Source organism: Hyposmocoma kahamanoa, unplaced genomic scaffold (genome assembly GCF_003589595.1).
Source record: "Hyposmocoma kahamanoa isolate Upper Pololo Valley unplaced genomic scaffold, ASM358959v1 117, whole genome shotgun sequence".
Classification (NCBI taxonomy): Eukaryota; Metazoa; Arthropoda; class Insecta; order Lepidoptera; family Cosmopterigidae; genus Hyposmocoma; species Hyposmocoma kahamanoa.
This window is the reverse complement of record NW_020653397.1, coordinates 908,446-923,832: the sequence shown is the minus strand read 5'-3', so window position 1 is coordinate 923,832 and position 15,387 is coordinate 908,446. Positions and strand designations below refer to the sequence as shown.

Sequence of the window (15,387 nt, the reverse complement as noted above, 5' to 3'; positions counted from 1 at the left end):
CAATAAAAGTTAGTACCCCGGGCTAGGGGAATTACCGTGGTGAAAATCATTACCCTGGTCTTGTAGACATAAAGGGTGACGTGGCTGACTACAGCTGGCTGATTTCGAATGTAGGCAGATGCAGCAGGAAGTTATCGGTCACTAAGAATGTCAGTACCCTGTCTGGAGTGCCCAGAAACCAATCAATATCCTGCAGCTTGATTTTGATTGCCTCTCCCGAGTCGAGGCGCTTAATTGCGATTCACAACTGGCCGATTGGAAACTTTTGACATTTCTAATCGGAACAATAGCTGATTTAGCTCACAAACTAGAAAGATATAGTAGGAAACAGGTTCGTCGTCAATCGTCGTGTGTTTTCGAGACTACCCGATTGGATCAATTCCGATTTGAATAACAATCTGGACGCTAGTCTTAATAATAATAATAATATAATAATAATAATAACGCTCACAATCAACATAGCCCCGCACTAGGGAAACCCTGTGTCGTGGGTGCCATGGACACACACATTGACAACCACAAATTACACCCAAACTCACGAGAGAAATAAATGTAGGCCATACAAATATTTCTCCCGGCCCGGGAATCGAACCTGGGACCTCTGCGTGGCAGTCCGGCATGGTAACCGTTACGGAGGCAGTTAGCTAGTCTTGTCGAAGCATTTCTTTTTAAGGGTGATGAACTTGTCGACAGCGCCCTCTCTGATCTCGAGTTTGGACTAATGCGGTAAGAAGTTGTTGACCACAAAGAGTATTCTGGATAGAGGAATTGCCCAGAGACAAAACATTACCCTGGTCTTGTAGACGCATTTCTTATAAAGGTTGACGAGCCTGTCGACAGCGCCCTCTCTGATCTCGAGGCTGGGCAGATGCGGTAGAAAATCGTTCCCAACGAAGAAGCACATGAACACCCAGTCGTCCAACGCTCGCTCGAAATCGTACGGGAATGGGAGGTTTGGCATCTGAAAAACAAATAAATACTGCTTTAGAGTTCGTATAGAAAAAACACAAAACAACAAATACAGTAGAGTGGTTAGTTAGCGCCTGACGCGTGTCAACTATAGGTCTCGAAAGACCTACTTGAGCTCAGTCCGCCATTTTCGTTTTGTATGGTACACAGACCACATAAATGTATGGTATGATTGTGTCATTCTTTCGCACAAATTCTCTAAAATCGCAGAGAAATGCCTTATTGAATAGAATAGAATACATTTATTACATAACACCACAACACAATAATAAACAGTAAAAAAAAAAATAAAAAAAAAACAGAACTAAATTAAAACTAAAACAAACAGAAAATGAATAACAAAAAAGAAAACTAAATAAAATTAATTAAAAATAAAATCTTAGCAATAAATAATTATGCGACCACAAAGCTGGTCAACACTATTGTTGTACTAAGTAGATGTCATGTGTGCGGCTGTGGCGTATGTAATAGGATCCACTCAGCTAATGTCACCGCCGGGGCAAGGCTGTGACGCTGATTTTCAGTGGACCCTATTGTGCTGTTTTGGACTGCAAAATTGATAGCCGCACCAAAATATTAGCCGTAGCAGTATTTCATATCATCGGTATGTCTTATTTTATTAAATTTTCAATTTTCTGTTAATCAAATTGATTCAAATGTTAATCGTTCGTCGTAGTTCAGCTAGCGGCCGCAAGATGGCAGCACGTAAAGTAAAATTTCAATATAAAATCAAAACGTCGTAACTTGCAATAAAGGCATTGAACTTTCAAAGATATAGTGACTGGGTAAAGTTTAAATTATATTACCACTAAAATTATAAACCAAAATTGGTTACATCTTTTTAAATTAGAAAATATGACCAATCATTATCAAGATTTCGTAGTGTTTATCATTTGTTTGTGTGCGTTTTAGCGACAGTGGTTCCGATAGTAAGCGAGGCTTAAGGGACCTCCATGGATTTTTCTTCCGTGAAAAAAAAATACAAAAATCATTCGTGTGAAGCAAACGGAAAGTAGATTATTATTACTAGCTACTGGTGTCCTTACCACGGTATTACTTCTTATTGTTTTCCCGATATTTCAAGTTATGGTCAACCCATAGATCATACATAGACTGGGGGGTCAACCCGTGACAATATATCAGTTCCAAAATAACAAACAAAGAAAAAGAAGTCATACCACAACATGACTTATTTTTATACACTGGCAACTAGATTTTATATGAGTTACTGGTTTCTTACCACGGTAAAATTTACTAGTGTTTATGTTTAATCGCGTTTATTCCCGGTTTTAACGTTTGCGTTTAAAACCGGAAATAAACACTATTAAACAATTTAACAGGAATTTTCACACCTACCCGTTATCCCTTTGTATTTTTAACTGAAATTCTGTAAATTTAATGGGTCGTATGTTTTCTTTCGACTCAAAATATACGCATTTATTCTTTTTCGCGCATGTTACATGTGGGTTGGTGTTTATTTGGAATACTTTAGTAATAAAATGTAGTACCTGTAGTTCCTTCTCGAGGTACTCTCGGAGAACGCTGAGGCGCACGAAGATAAAGTTGTCCTGGTTGCCGAAGGCAGGGTCTGATCGGACCAGTGACGCGTCCGGGGTCGTGCCAGTGCACTCCTTCATTTCATGGCCTGTCCAAAATTTAATAACCTCAAACTTAACAGAAATTAGGGAAGCAACTATTTTTCATGCGTATGTGTGATAAGGGAATGAAGACGCTTTTCTGGTTAACCAGAATGATCATTATTGTTGCCGTTATTTTAACAGTAAAATGATTTCTGTGTAATTTTATAAACAAAAGATAAAAATATGGTGTAATATATAGTAAATACAGTAATGTTTGTAATTAGAATTGTAATTAGTTAAGTTATACCTCTTTAATTTATTAACTTAATACATTTAAGCAAGATGTTTGTTATGATGTTTGTTAGTGAGCGACGTTATTCAATTTGGCACCATTTAAAGATTCCTCGTTTTTACTAACCTAGCTGTCCACAAACGTCACAAGGGCGAGGTTTGTTGGGCTTGAACTCCTCTCGTATGATGGTGAAGTTGGGCTCGTGAGTGGCCAGCCCCAGCATGATCAGGTCGGCGTCCGCGCCGCAGAGGACGTGCTGTGTGTTCGGATCGTGGTCCGGTTGAGCTGGATATGACCATTGTCATTAATAAGTAGTAGTAGAGCTTCTTGTGAAAGGAAGTACGTACGTAGAAGGAAGTACTGCTACCTTACCTATTTTTGACGCCAAGCAGTAATGTTAGCATTACTGCATTCCGGCTTAGAAGGGTAAGGGTGCTGGTGAAATTACAGGCACATGGGACTTGTCAACTGTTGTCTTAAGGTGACGGGCGCAGTGGCAGTGCCCCTCAGATCTTTGCAATTTAAAGCTCTGAGTGGCACTGTAACTGTTATGGCTAGGCGTGACGCTTACAATCAGGCGCACGACTTGTTCGTCCCCTTACTAAAACTTAGATTCATTACGACACATGAATGAAGTAAAAATGGTGCAAAAAATACGATTTTTTTTAAATAATTTAATGCGTTTTTAGAATTTACTTTTCAATCGTAGCGCAACTTAGACTTTGACATTTAATTTGAAGTCTCGTTTATACTTGATATGATTTCTCCAATGTTGAGACAGTTGAATTCATGGCCTGACTTCGTAAGCTAAGGATCGTCTAGATTTGGACTGGCATGCGTACTAGGTTCGAACTAGCCAAGAGAAAGGCGCGTACTATGCCGACGTTCAAAATAACATCCCAGTGAAACAATGGTTTTTTAGGTTTCGCGAAGCTAGTAAGGCAACCACTTCAACGACCTGTAGATTGAGACTGGGCCACACTTGTTCCCCTGTGTTCCTCAATAACATCCGTGCCAGAGACACCTCTTTGTGTGAATGTGACCACATTGATCACATTTTCTTTGAATATCCTAAATTGACTTCATCCTTGTACGACCTCCTTCCTTCTTCCATTCCTCGTCCTATTAACCTTAAATCCCTCCTTCTTTATGTGTACTGTCCCTTTATTAACATTTTGTGTGATTTTATACGCTCTAATAATACAATGCTTTAATCCTTTGTTTGTCCATGATTGTTTTTTTTTTACCCCAGGTATGATCTCCACAACAGCATTCCGTGGAAGAGATTCATCTAAAAATAAATGCCTTGCTGCTACCGAAACGTTGACGTTACTTGACAATATTAACTGACATAATTAATCGAAACTGACACTGGCCCAAGACTAGTGGCCGCCATTAAAGAAATAGAATAGACAGTTGAGTTTGTTGTCCGTCCATGATTGCTCTTTTTCATCTCAAGTATAACCTCCACAACAGCAGTTCGTTGAAGAGGTTCTTTCAGAAATAAATACCTGGCTGCTGCCTTAATGTTGGCATTTTTTACCAATGTTATCAGTCTGCACTCTTCGACACTGTTGATCAACATTAACTGATCGCATACCTCGAAACTGACACTAGCGACAAGCCTAGTGTGTCCGCCATTAGGAAAATATTAATCATGACTTTGAAATTAAGAGTCAACCACACACAACTGGTATCAGAATTGATTCGTATATTCAGTAGAAGGGAAGTTTTTACTTAAATTTTTAAGTGTAAAATGTTTTACACATTTTTGTATCTATAGTTACCTCTCTGCCTTCGAATGTAATCCATAATCTTGTGTTCTCCTTCTCCAGGTACGTTTGCATCAGAGAGAATTACCTTAATGCCACGCCAGCCAGGGTCGTTGTTCAATCTAAAAATATATATCAGCAATTTTGTAATTAAAATATGGCACCTCCGGTAAAACAGTGACATAACTTTCATTTGTAAAATTGGCAAAAGCGAGTTAAAGTTAGTTTACACTATTTCAATGAGCTTTTTGTTTTTTCAAATAAAACGCATCTTAAAAATCGTTGGGCCTCTTTATTTATTTACAATTATGTATTCCAAAATTACACCCATCAAAATAACTGACATTCCAGTAGAGCAGATAACACATTTAAAATATCTTGGTAGTGTTATCCCAGAAGATTCCAAATGTACCACTGACATAATGACTAGAATCGCAATAGCAAAACGGGCTTTATAAAAAAAAACATAATAAGATTCATCAAAACCTATGTCTGGAGTACCGCACTGTATGGATGCAAGACATGGACAATTGAAATGTGGTATTGAAAGCGAATGGAAAAAATAAAATGGATTGAAGAGACACCAAATGAAGAAGTTTTGGAAAGGGTTGCGGAGGAGAGAAGTCTTTTAGAATGCAATAGAGAGAAGTGAAAAACTGTTTGGACAATTGTTGCGTAATGACGAATTTGTGAGAGTGATAATTGAGGGGAAAAGAAAAAGAGGAAGAGGCATATAGTGAACAAATAAAAAAGAAGATCAAAGTGAACAGCTATAAAGAGGTCAAAGAACTGGCTATGAACCGTGAGGAGTGGAGAAGGCTACACCGATAAGAATCTGGCTCTTAAATAAGAAGACGATGAAAATTATCTATTTGCGTTATCTAACTACATAAATTATATTCTAACTACATATTATATGTTTTGTATGTACTTATTACTATTCTGTATTTAAGAATATTATTGGATTGCACACGGAAGAAAGAAAAGAATTTATGTGGTCTGTGGGGTTGATAGATCACTAGGTCTACATCCTAGTGAAGTCGGGCACGAGAATTTCAACAAATTAAAAAAAACTTTAAACTAAAACTTATATAGAGCGAAAATAAAACAAACCTGTCATGAATATAATAATGCAGACACTTGCTAAGTCTGTCCATAAAAGGAGTGCCTGGAGTGATGCAGTTAGAGTCAAAGTGTGCTTCTTTAGGCCTCTCTGGAGGTAAATAAGCACCTTTGGCCTGCAGCTCAGAGCGGATGCGAGCCACTTCTTCAATCTTCTCTTGAGTCTCCTTGGAGGCACGGAAACGGCGAGACCGTTGCTGGTTCATCTTTGCACGAGGAGCCTATGAGTAAAAGAAAAACGATTGTCAATATAGCCCTTACAGATGGCAGCACATTAAGCTACTCATTGACGGATCTTGCTCCATTGCACAGGAGCCATTATTCAAATAAAAGTGTATAACTTGATGTGTTGTTGACTGTACAAGAGTAACTGTACAAGATCTGACGAAGCGGAATAGCCAGTGAATGCACAATAAAATGGCCACTTAAATAAAACAGTTTCACTGTGGCATCATCAAACACATTCAACATGTCAAACATATTTAATATATTATGTATAGGTACTAACGGGATATCAGCTCCACGCGTGCGAGTGGCTTCCATTCCTATGTAATCCAATTGCATAGGAAGGGAAGACCCGCTCAACCGCGCATTCGGCTGAGCGGGTCTCGCCGGAAAAGACTGCAGGGTCTGATGAGAACAGGTATGAGCTACGCAGAAGCTCTGCCTCTATCTGAAAAGCCCTGGAGTGATTTTCCGGTGTCCAAACCACCTCCAAAACCAAAAGCGCAGAAGCGTGAACGGTCAGAGGAGGCGTCGCCACAGGAGCATGTCAGGAAGGCTCCCAGGACCATAGCGCCAGCTGAAAGCAGGAACAGACCTACTTTCAATGGCGGGCTCCGGTACCGCGTGGGTATCCGGAATTCGGAACCCATGTCAGAGGAGCAAATTGAGCTGGTGGAGCTGTTCCTGGTCCGCACCATAGCGAGTACTACATCGCATGGCGAGGGACCGAAGTTCCTGGGCCTCTCTCACAAGCCAGGCTGGATTCTTTTGACCTGCAAGGACCAAGCAAGTGCAGACTGGCTTGTGGGAAAGATCGGCAATTTAAAGCCGTAGCCGGAAGCCCAGCTATCCTTGATTGAGGAGAGCGAGCTTCCGAAGCCCACCACCTACATTCCCAAGAAGGGATGTGAGTCGGTGCAGATAGCCATCAGCCTGCTGGGGGCCCAAAATAGAGGCCTCCGCGCAGAAGTGTGGAAGGTTCTTCACACAAGGGAAAATGCGAACGGATGGGTGGTCGCGTTCGCTCTTGATGACCCATCTTTGGAGAATCTCCATGCCTCAAATTGCCAGGCACACCTTGGTTTTAAACAGGTCACGTTTAGGAGAATCAAGGCGTGTCTGGAAAGTACGTTCAGTGGCGACACTGCGCGGGGTGTCTTGGTCTCGAAACCAGGGTCGGTTACAAGTCCGCTCGAGGAATCGGGGCCGGGAGCCTCAGCGTAGGTGTCTGCGCCTGGCCTGTCTTCCACGGATCAGGGGAAATGCGACGGGGCTGCCCCGTCGGCGACTCTGGGTGCATCGCCCCAGAAGAATCGCGGACGGGAGGCTGGGCACACTCGGACAGCACCCGCTGTCCCAGGTGTGGTGCAAACAGCGCAGCCATCAACAAGTGCCAGTACAGGGGCGGCTCGACCAAAAACTGCCACAGTAATGGCATAAATGACGGTTTGGGGAGTACACGACTGCGGTTTTCGGTACCATACCCACGTGGCAGCAGTTCGGCACGTGTGCAAGGGCTTGGGGCTGCCAACCAACGAGGTTCACGAGGACGGCCTCGTCCTCCTCGTAGCAGTCGGGGGCAGCAACGAGGCCGGGGCTTCAATCCCCGCTAGATGGCGCCCACGGGGGATAGGGTGAGGGTTCTCCAAGCAAACCTCCACCATGCCGTGGTTGCAACGGTTATGGTGGAGTGTTGCTTCGCGAAAGGCAACGTAGATGTCACCCTCATTCAGGAACCCTGGATTAACTGCACAAACATAATGGGACTCAATGCAGCTGGTAAGTTGATTTACAACACCTGTGGAAGTAGACCCAGAGCCTGCATTGTTTATAACAAAAACATTAACATTATGCCTATTCCAGAGTTCTGTACTGATGACTTTGTAGCGACATATCTCTTTCCCCGGAGTAGCACTCAGGCCAGAAAAGAACAATCCCACGGAAGATCTGACACGACTGGCGGAATACGCCCGGAAACACAAAGCAGAACTTCTGGTGGGATGTGATGCCAACGCTCACCACACCGCCTGGAGGAGCTCAGACATCAATAACAGAGGAGAGTTACTATATGATTTTATCCTATCAAATTGGCTGTATCTTAATATGTACACCAACTTTTGTTACTAGGTCAAGACAGGAAATTCTGGACATTACTTTCTCTACGGTTAGGCTAGCCGGACTTATAACCGGCTGGCATGTTCGTGACGAGACGTCGATGTCGGATCATAAACACATAAAATTTTATCTGGGAGCAGGAAATGTGGCAGACATTTACAGACCCCACTACATTTAGAAATCCAAGGGACACGGCCTGAGACGTCTATAAAAACAGATAGGGCAGCATCTACAAGGGTGTCCTAAATCGATCAAAACCACTCAGAGTCTAGAGTTAGCTGTTGAGGTCACTTCCAGAGGCATCATCAGCGCTTCTGAGGAAAGCTGCCCGCCAAAAATTCGGACCTCCTATATCATAGGAAGGTTCCGTGGTGGAATGCAAAACTGAGAAAGCTAACAGAGAAAACTCAAAGGCTCTTTAATAGGGCTAAACTAACAAAGAAATGGGAGACCTACAGGAACGTCCTAACTAACTATAACAAGGAGATAAGGAAGGCCAAGCGAGCATTGTGGAGGCGGTTCTGTGAGGAGATTGCTAGTGCTCCTCAAGGTGCACGTCTACATAGACTGCTTGCTAAAGCCAATTCCCATCAACCAGGACTGTTAAAGAAGCCTGATGGGACCTTCTCGACTTCTACGATAGAAACCCTTGCGCTTTTAATGTCAACCCACTTCCCGGGGGGCCTTGTGCGACACGCCCACTAATCCAGCAACAACACTACATTCACATCAACATAATAAGACCCCGAAAAGTGGCTTGGGCCATAAGCTCGTTAAAATCGTATAAATCCCCTGGTGAGGACAGTATTACTCCCTTCTTACTGCAGCAAGGCATAAGTGTACTCTTGCCAAACCTGGTCAAGATATACAGAGCCAGTTTTGCTTGGGGACACATACCGATGCAATGGACAACGTGTAAAGTTGTATTTATACCTTTTTATACCGAAGGTAGGCAGAAAGGACTACTCTCTTGCTAAGTTCTTTAGACCCATCTGCCTAACCTCATTTTTGCTTAAGGCAATGGAGAAGGTACTTGACAATCACATTAGGACTTCGTCCTTAATATATAGTCCTATCCATCACACTCAACATGCCTATCAGAGTGGAAAGTCCACAGAGACAGCTTTGCTCCACATTGTGGACAGGGTTGAAAGAATGTTTGAGGACAAACAAACAGCACTGTGTGCCTTTCTAGACATTGAGGGTGCATTGGACAATACCCCCATCCATACTCTGGTGAAGGGCCTAACCTGCAAAGGTGTGGACACTTCAACCACAAGATGGGTACAGAACTTGCTTTTAAGCTGCAGGGCCAGTATCTCGTTACATGGGGACTGGCTTGTGGCCTCCGCAGTAAGGGGTTGAATAGAATAGAATAGAATAGAAGAGAATAGAAACCATTTATTGTTAACGCACACACTTTAACTTTAACACTGAGTGTGTGCGTTATGTATTGTAACGCCACATTTTAAAAAAAAACACAAAAACAAAGACTAATATAACTCCGCGGTTGCCCGCAAGGTGGGGTAATTTCTCCTCTCCTATGGACTCTTGCTATGGATCAGCTCCTGTATAGGTTGGCTGAACTGAATATTGACTCTCAGGGATATGCAGATGATCTGGTGATCACAGTTCACGGGCACTGCCAAAATACTATATCATCACTTATGCAAGGAGCACTTGACACCATTTCCGCGTGGTGTCAAGATAACGAATTATCAACCAATGCGGAAAAAACAACCATTGTCCCCTTCACCGGGAGAAGGAAACTTCGACAAAGTAATGGAAGCAATTCTTGGTGGCAGGGCTGTGGGCTTTTCCGCAGAAGTCAAATATCTAGGGTAACTCTAGATCAAACCCTAAGGTGGAACCACCACAAAGCTAATACGATCAACAAGGCCAAGATGGCCTTAGGTATCTGTAGCTGCATGGCGGGACTGCGTTGGGGTCTAAAACCAAAGATGATGTGATGAGAACTAAACAGCACATTGCGTGCCTGCTAGCAACAGGAGCCATGTCCACCACACCTGGGGCAAACCTAAATGCATTGCTGAACCTGACTCCTCTGCATTTATTCATACAGAGAGAGGCCAGTGCAGGCTTACCACTAGGTTAAGGAGTAGATGGCTCTCCCAGACATTGAGATCAGCCCAAGACGAATTCTGGAACACTCTGTTCTGGGAATGACTTCTGAAGTCATGCTTCCCAAACAAAATTTTAAAAAACTCTACCAGGTAGAATTTCCAATTAGGGAGGACTGGGAAACTAACAGTCTCACTTTGTGAGCAGCTTTGTGGTATACCATAGAAGGACAGTAGCCTTCTATGGTATACCAATGGCTCTAAGATGGGACCCAACACAGGCTGTGGTATACATGGTATGAGACCCAGGCTCAGCTACAAGCTGAACATGAGACGCCTAGCTAGATGGCCTAGCCAATCGAAGCGCAGTTGTCACCGTAACGATTTGGCAGAATAGTTTTCAAATAAATTAAATGATATTTCTCTATTTCTGGTTATATACTCGATGCCATATACTTACTGTGGTAACTCGGTATTGTGAAAAAACATGATTTAAAAATTGAAGGAAGTTATTCACAGTATTTTACTGCAAATGTGACTATTTTCATTTATACATATTTAGTTATCCATTTATAAACGAGAATATGTATTTATTGGTTTCATTTAGTAATTATTTTGTACTTTTACATCGTTATTTCTTAATTCCACAATTTTTACTTGCCTACTATGACAACATAGTTTGATGTGAAATTTACCAACAATCTGGACTGTAAAAAAACACCACTTGGATGCTCCATAGATGCTTTTCCACCTATACAAATCCGAGAAGACCCACACCAATGACAATCTTAGTTACAAGACAAGTTATTTAAGAAGCATTGAACACATAAATTAAATTAATGTATAAAGACAAATATTCCAAAGCTTACTCACAACTCCATCAATAGCCATGTACAAAAGTTTCCTAGGTCTGACGATGCGGAATAGGCGGTCAATGCATTCGAAGATGGCCACCATCATCTCGTCCTCGTCCTTTGGCGGTGGTTTATCTTCAGGGTGTGTGCAAGGGTGAATTATACCATTCATGTCCAAATACAAATTGTCGAATTCTACCCCATTTGGATTAGGTAATGATGAATCTGCGTACTCTAATTGACCGTCTACATCTTTTGGCTGCAAGTAAAACACATTTGTTGTGATAAACTTAATATTTTTCGAAAGAATGAGTTAATATTTTGAGGTTATGTTTAATACCTTCTGTTCTACACATTCGACAATGACACTGGAGTATTTGCGGCTAAGCCAGCGAAAGAATGCTGGTACTCCCATCGTTAGGAGCTGTTTCTGGTATAATTTGTATACAGGTTCGTTATGATCTAAAAAATAATTTGTCACGTATTCAACCCAAACAAATCAACGGAGATGTCATAGTCACTGTTGAAGGAAAGAGTTAGAAATATAAAATAATGAAAGAGGAATGAGATAGAAGAACAATTGTTTCAAATATTTTTGAATTTTTTTCCGAACATAAATTTGTTATTTAATTCATTTATTTTGTATAAAGTTTGTATCCTTTTAGACAGGAATATTTTATTATAGATCAGCAGAATAATTCATGATAAATATACGAATTCAGGGGAACAAGATACACGTTTGTCACTGGTTTCTTAACACACCTATTGACCTAAATGAAGATATGTTTATCGAAAATAATAATATCAAGCTTTAATATGTATGCCGATTATATAATAGGTACCCACCCAACCTACCACATCCTTTTTCCTTTAAATTCCGTACCTCTGCTTTCCCATTTCATTGGCTAAATACGAATGCGAAGGCAAAGCCATTAATATTAAAAAAACCGAATGACACACAGTCAATTATTTATTTATTTAAAGCATTGGCTTCAGAGCCATCAGCTTAATGGTAACAAATAATCAAGAAACGCACAACGTAATATAAATAAACCGTACCTATATACTAAATTTATGAAATAAACTAAAAATTATTTCGTGTAAAAAAAATGCTTAGAGAATGGATAATAAGAAAAAATGCAACTATTAAAACCTTATCTCTATGATTAAAACCCGCCATTTTTTTTGTCAAATTTGACACTGTCAATTTGACGGTTGATACTGATAGCAGCTGAAAAAAAGTTACAGCAGAAATGACGACCTATTGTTTTGCAAATTTTTACAAAAAACTTGTGAAAAATGCAAAACTTCGGCGTTATTACAGTAAAACAGATAGCAATAACAACAATATCGAAAAAATTCGAAATATCGGCATATTAGCACATATAGATGCAGGTTAATTTTCTAATATTTTTCTTGCATTTTCCCCGTTTCCGACTTTTTTTATTGCCTTTCAAAACTTCCATACCAACTATACATGTAATTTGCAAGCAAATCTACACATATAGACACTCAAACTTAAGAATATTACGCAATAATCTGTGCATCTTATAGGTTATGTTTTTCTGTACATTGCTATGAAAATCGTCAGGAAAAACCACAACAACGGAGCGTATGCTCTTCTATTCTGGTACCATACGGTCCATGGGAGAGGTACACCACGGGAACACTGTCACCGATTATATGGAACAGGAAAGACAGAGAGGAATAACAATTACCTGTAAGTATACAAATATAAGCTATAGCTTACAAGAAATGTTATTAGCTACAGTTATAAGCTAGTTCAAGTTATTAATAGTTAATTGTACTAAAGTTACGTGATCCTAGAATAAATAAAAACAATTGTGGATGCGCAAACTTATTTCCTAAAAAGTTGAAGTTACAAAAATAAATTTTTAGTTTTCAATCACATGGCCATTTGTAGTTAATAATAATAAAAGAAAAACATTTGAAACCTTTTATGCAATGTGATAATTATTTATTAATGTGAACAATTCAGTCTTACGCTAAATTTATTTATTATTTAATAAGCGAGCGGCTTGAATCTAATATGCCTACAAATATGCCGAGACACAAACTAGTGCCTGTAATTGGCCATACATTTAACATAAAGCAGTGACAGACATTTTATTTTATACATAATACATAATCGTATGACATGGGGTAATGGGCTGGAGTCCGCAACTTGTCATCTAGCGGCCTATTTTTGTTAGAAATGAGATTGCATGGTGTGTGCAAGTTGCCTTTTGTAATGATGATTGATGAAATCTGAAAAATGTCAACTGTCTCCAAATTCCCTCATGTCAACTGGCTAGTTTAATATACTTAAATTACCAATTTGCTGCATTATTGTGGTTTACATTCAATGTCAACTGTTATAGCAACAATATTGCATGTGATGGATGCAGGGTCCTACTAGTGCCACCTAAGCTGCTTCATGAATTTTAGCATCATTCTAGGTCTGCTGAACACTTTGTGGAGCGACCTAGGCACTCCTACGTATTTTGCCCTGTAGTTAGACTCAATGGTGCACTGCAGTTTCGTGCACGCTTTGCGTTGAGAGCTGACCTCTTCACTTAAAGTGTCATACCTTAAGTGAAAAATTTACATACTTATTTTTATATGTCCTTTCCATCTTTTAATACACATTCTCAAGTTACATATCTTAATTCCATACAGCGGCAGCAGTCTCGTTCCCATGGCAAGGCAGTCAGATTAACCTAATAGATACACCAGGCCACATTGACTTCACTATGGAGGTAGAGCAAAGTTTAGCTGTGCTAGATGGTGCCGTCGTTGTGTTGGATGGTTCAGCTGGTAAGGAATCCCAAGTCACAAATTATAAAATCTGTATCAGATGTAATCAGATATTTAAAAAAACTTGAGCTGTTTCAAGTAATCAAGTTTCCTGAATCAGTACCTTTGTTGGTCACATTGTCACTTAACACGAGGTAAGATTGTGGCCAAGTGTACAACTGACTATATTACATATATATATTACCATTGAATTCAGATTTTGACTTAGGAATAACATACATCTAGATTGAAAATTTCCTAACCCAGGTGTAGAAGCTCAAACCTTAACAGTCTGGCGTCAAGCGACAGGCTACCGTGTTCCACGTATCCTGTACCTAAACAAAATGGACCGTCTAGATTCAAACGAGATGTCCTGTGTCAGATCTATTGAGGAGAAGCTGCAGGCCACACCGCTGCTTCTGCACTTGCCCGTGCGACATAATGATAGACTTGTCGGTAAGTACGTACAATAATTAAATACGTACAATAACAAAAATAATTAACTACCTCTTGTATAACTTTTTTGTCTGTACTGTGGAAGCCCAATGGGGGCTCTCAATTGAGAGGCCAAAGCCTCGAATATTTTAATTTCTAAGTTTGGTACATTTGTGAATATTTAGTAGCGATACCTCTCATTAATGGTGAAGATAAACGTCGAATTAGGTTCACAACCTTTGGAGAACGTGTGAAGTTTGCTAGTTTTCTTTAAGTTGAATTAAGTGTAGCTTGTATTCTCACATAGCTCATAAAGTAACGTAGAGCGCTTTGTTAGTGAATGTTGTGGTCACCTGTAATCGCATTGTGTATCTAATTCATGTTCAGGTTTAATCTATATTGGATGGACTAATCTATTTGAAAACGATATTAATTTGGTTTTATGTCAATTTCTCAAAAATGTTACAATTGTAATTTCGTCATTTTATTATTGAGCGTGTAATATGTACTATGTACACTATTCCCAATACAGGTTTGATAGACCTAATAACGCAAGAAGAAATCCTGTGGACGCAAGGACGCGGCCAGAACTACGTCTGTCGGAAGCTAGATGAACGAGATGGACTTGTGTGGGAGAACACGCTCGATAAACATCGTCAGTTAATCGATACTCTATCAAGTATGGACGATACGCTGGCAGACTACATTATTGCTCAGGTCAGAGATCGCTTTCGGTTATTTTAATAAAAAAAAAAAAATTTTACAAATAAACTAGTGCAGGTACATTACAATTTAGTTACGACAAAGAACCAGGTAACACAACTCAATTGTAGCGTATATCGCGTACAGAGAATTTGAAAACATTGTTACTGTCAAAAGAATAACGTCAAAGCAAGGAGAATATTGTTAAAATTATTTTTTTTGAAAAATTGTATAATGTATAATATTCATTCTATTTTTAATTGAATGCCAATTACATTATATATACCTTTATAAAGGATGAGCGTGTGTTTATGGTATTGTGTGTGTGTGTGTGTGTGTGTGTGCTTGTGTGTGCGTAAGTGCGAGCGTATGTGGGTGTGTGCGTGCGTGCGTGCGTGCGTGCGTGCGTGCGTGCGTGCGTGCGTGCGTGCGTGCGTGCGTGCG

General features: G+C 40.3%; 2 protein-coding genes across 2 annotated transcripts in view; one reads left to right on the top strand and one right to left on the bottom strand.

The window, feature by feature from the left end:
* LOC113239926 (5'-3' exoribonuclease 2 homolog) overlaps nucleotides 1-11,485 on the bottom strand; it is a 39,611-nt gene extending 28,126 nt beyond the window's left edge. Inside the window, exons 1-7 of the mRNA XM_026477085.1 lie at nucleotides 11,351-11,485; nucleotides 11,030-11,269; nucleotides 5,727-5,956; nucleotides 4,629-4,735; nucleotides 2,968-3,126; nucleotides 2,478-2,614; nucleotides 791-961 (exon numbers count right to left, since the gene is read on the bottom strand). Of these exons, the coding sequence (XP_026332870.1) occupies nucleotides 791-961; nucleotides 2,478-2,614; nucleotides 2,968-3,126; nucleotides 4,629-4,735; nucleotides 5,727-5,956; nucleotides 11,030-11,269; nucleotides 11,351-11,425 (1,119 nt within the window). The 5' untranslated portion in view covers nucleotides 11,426-11,485. The remainder of the gene's footprint in view (nucleotides 1-790; nucleotides 962-2,477; nucleotides 2,615-2,967; nucleotides 3,127-4,628; nucleotides 4,736-5,726; nucleotides 5,957-11,029; nucleotides 11,270-11,350) is intronic.
* A 778-nt stretch (nucleotides 11,486-12,263) lies between these two features.
* Nucleotides 12,264-15,387, top strand: part of LOC113239904 (ribosome-releasing factor 2, mitochondrial) — a 20,832-nt gene continuing 17,708 nt past the window's right edge. The window contains exons 1-5 of the mRNA XM_026477065.1: nucleotides 12,264-12,405; nucleotides 12,602-12,730; nucleotides 13,690-13,827; nucleotides 14,074-14,262; nucleotides 14,774-14,958. Coding sequence (XP_026332850.1) covers nucleotides 12,264-12,405; nucleotides 12,602-12,730; nucleotides 13,690-13,827; nucleotides 14,074-14,262; nucleotides 14,774-14,958 — 783 coding nt within the window. The remainder of the gene's footprint in view (nucleotides 12,406-12,601; nucleotides 12,731-13,689; nucleotides 13,828-14,073; nucleotides 14,263-14,773; nucleotides 14,959-15,387) is intronic.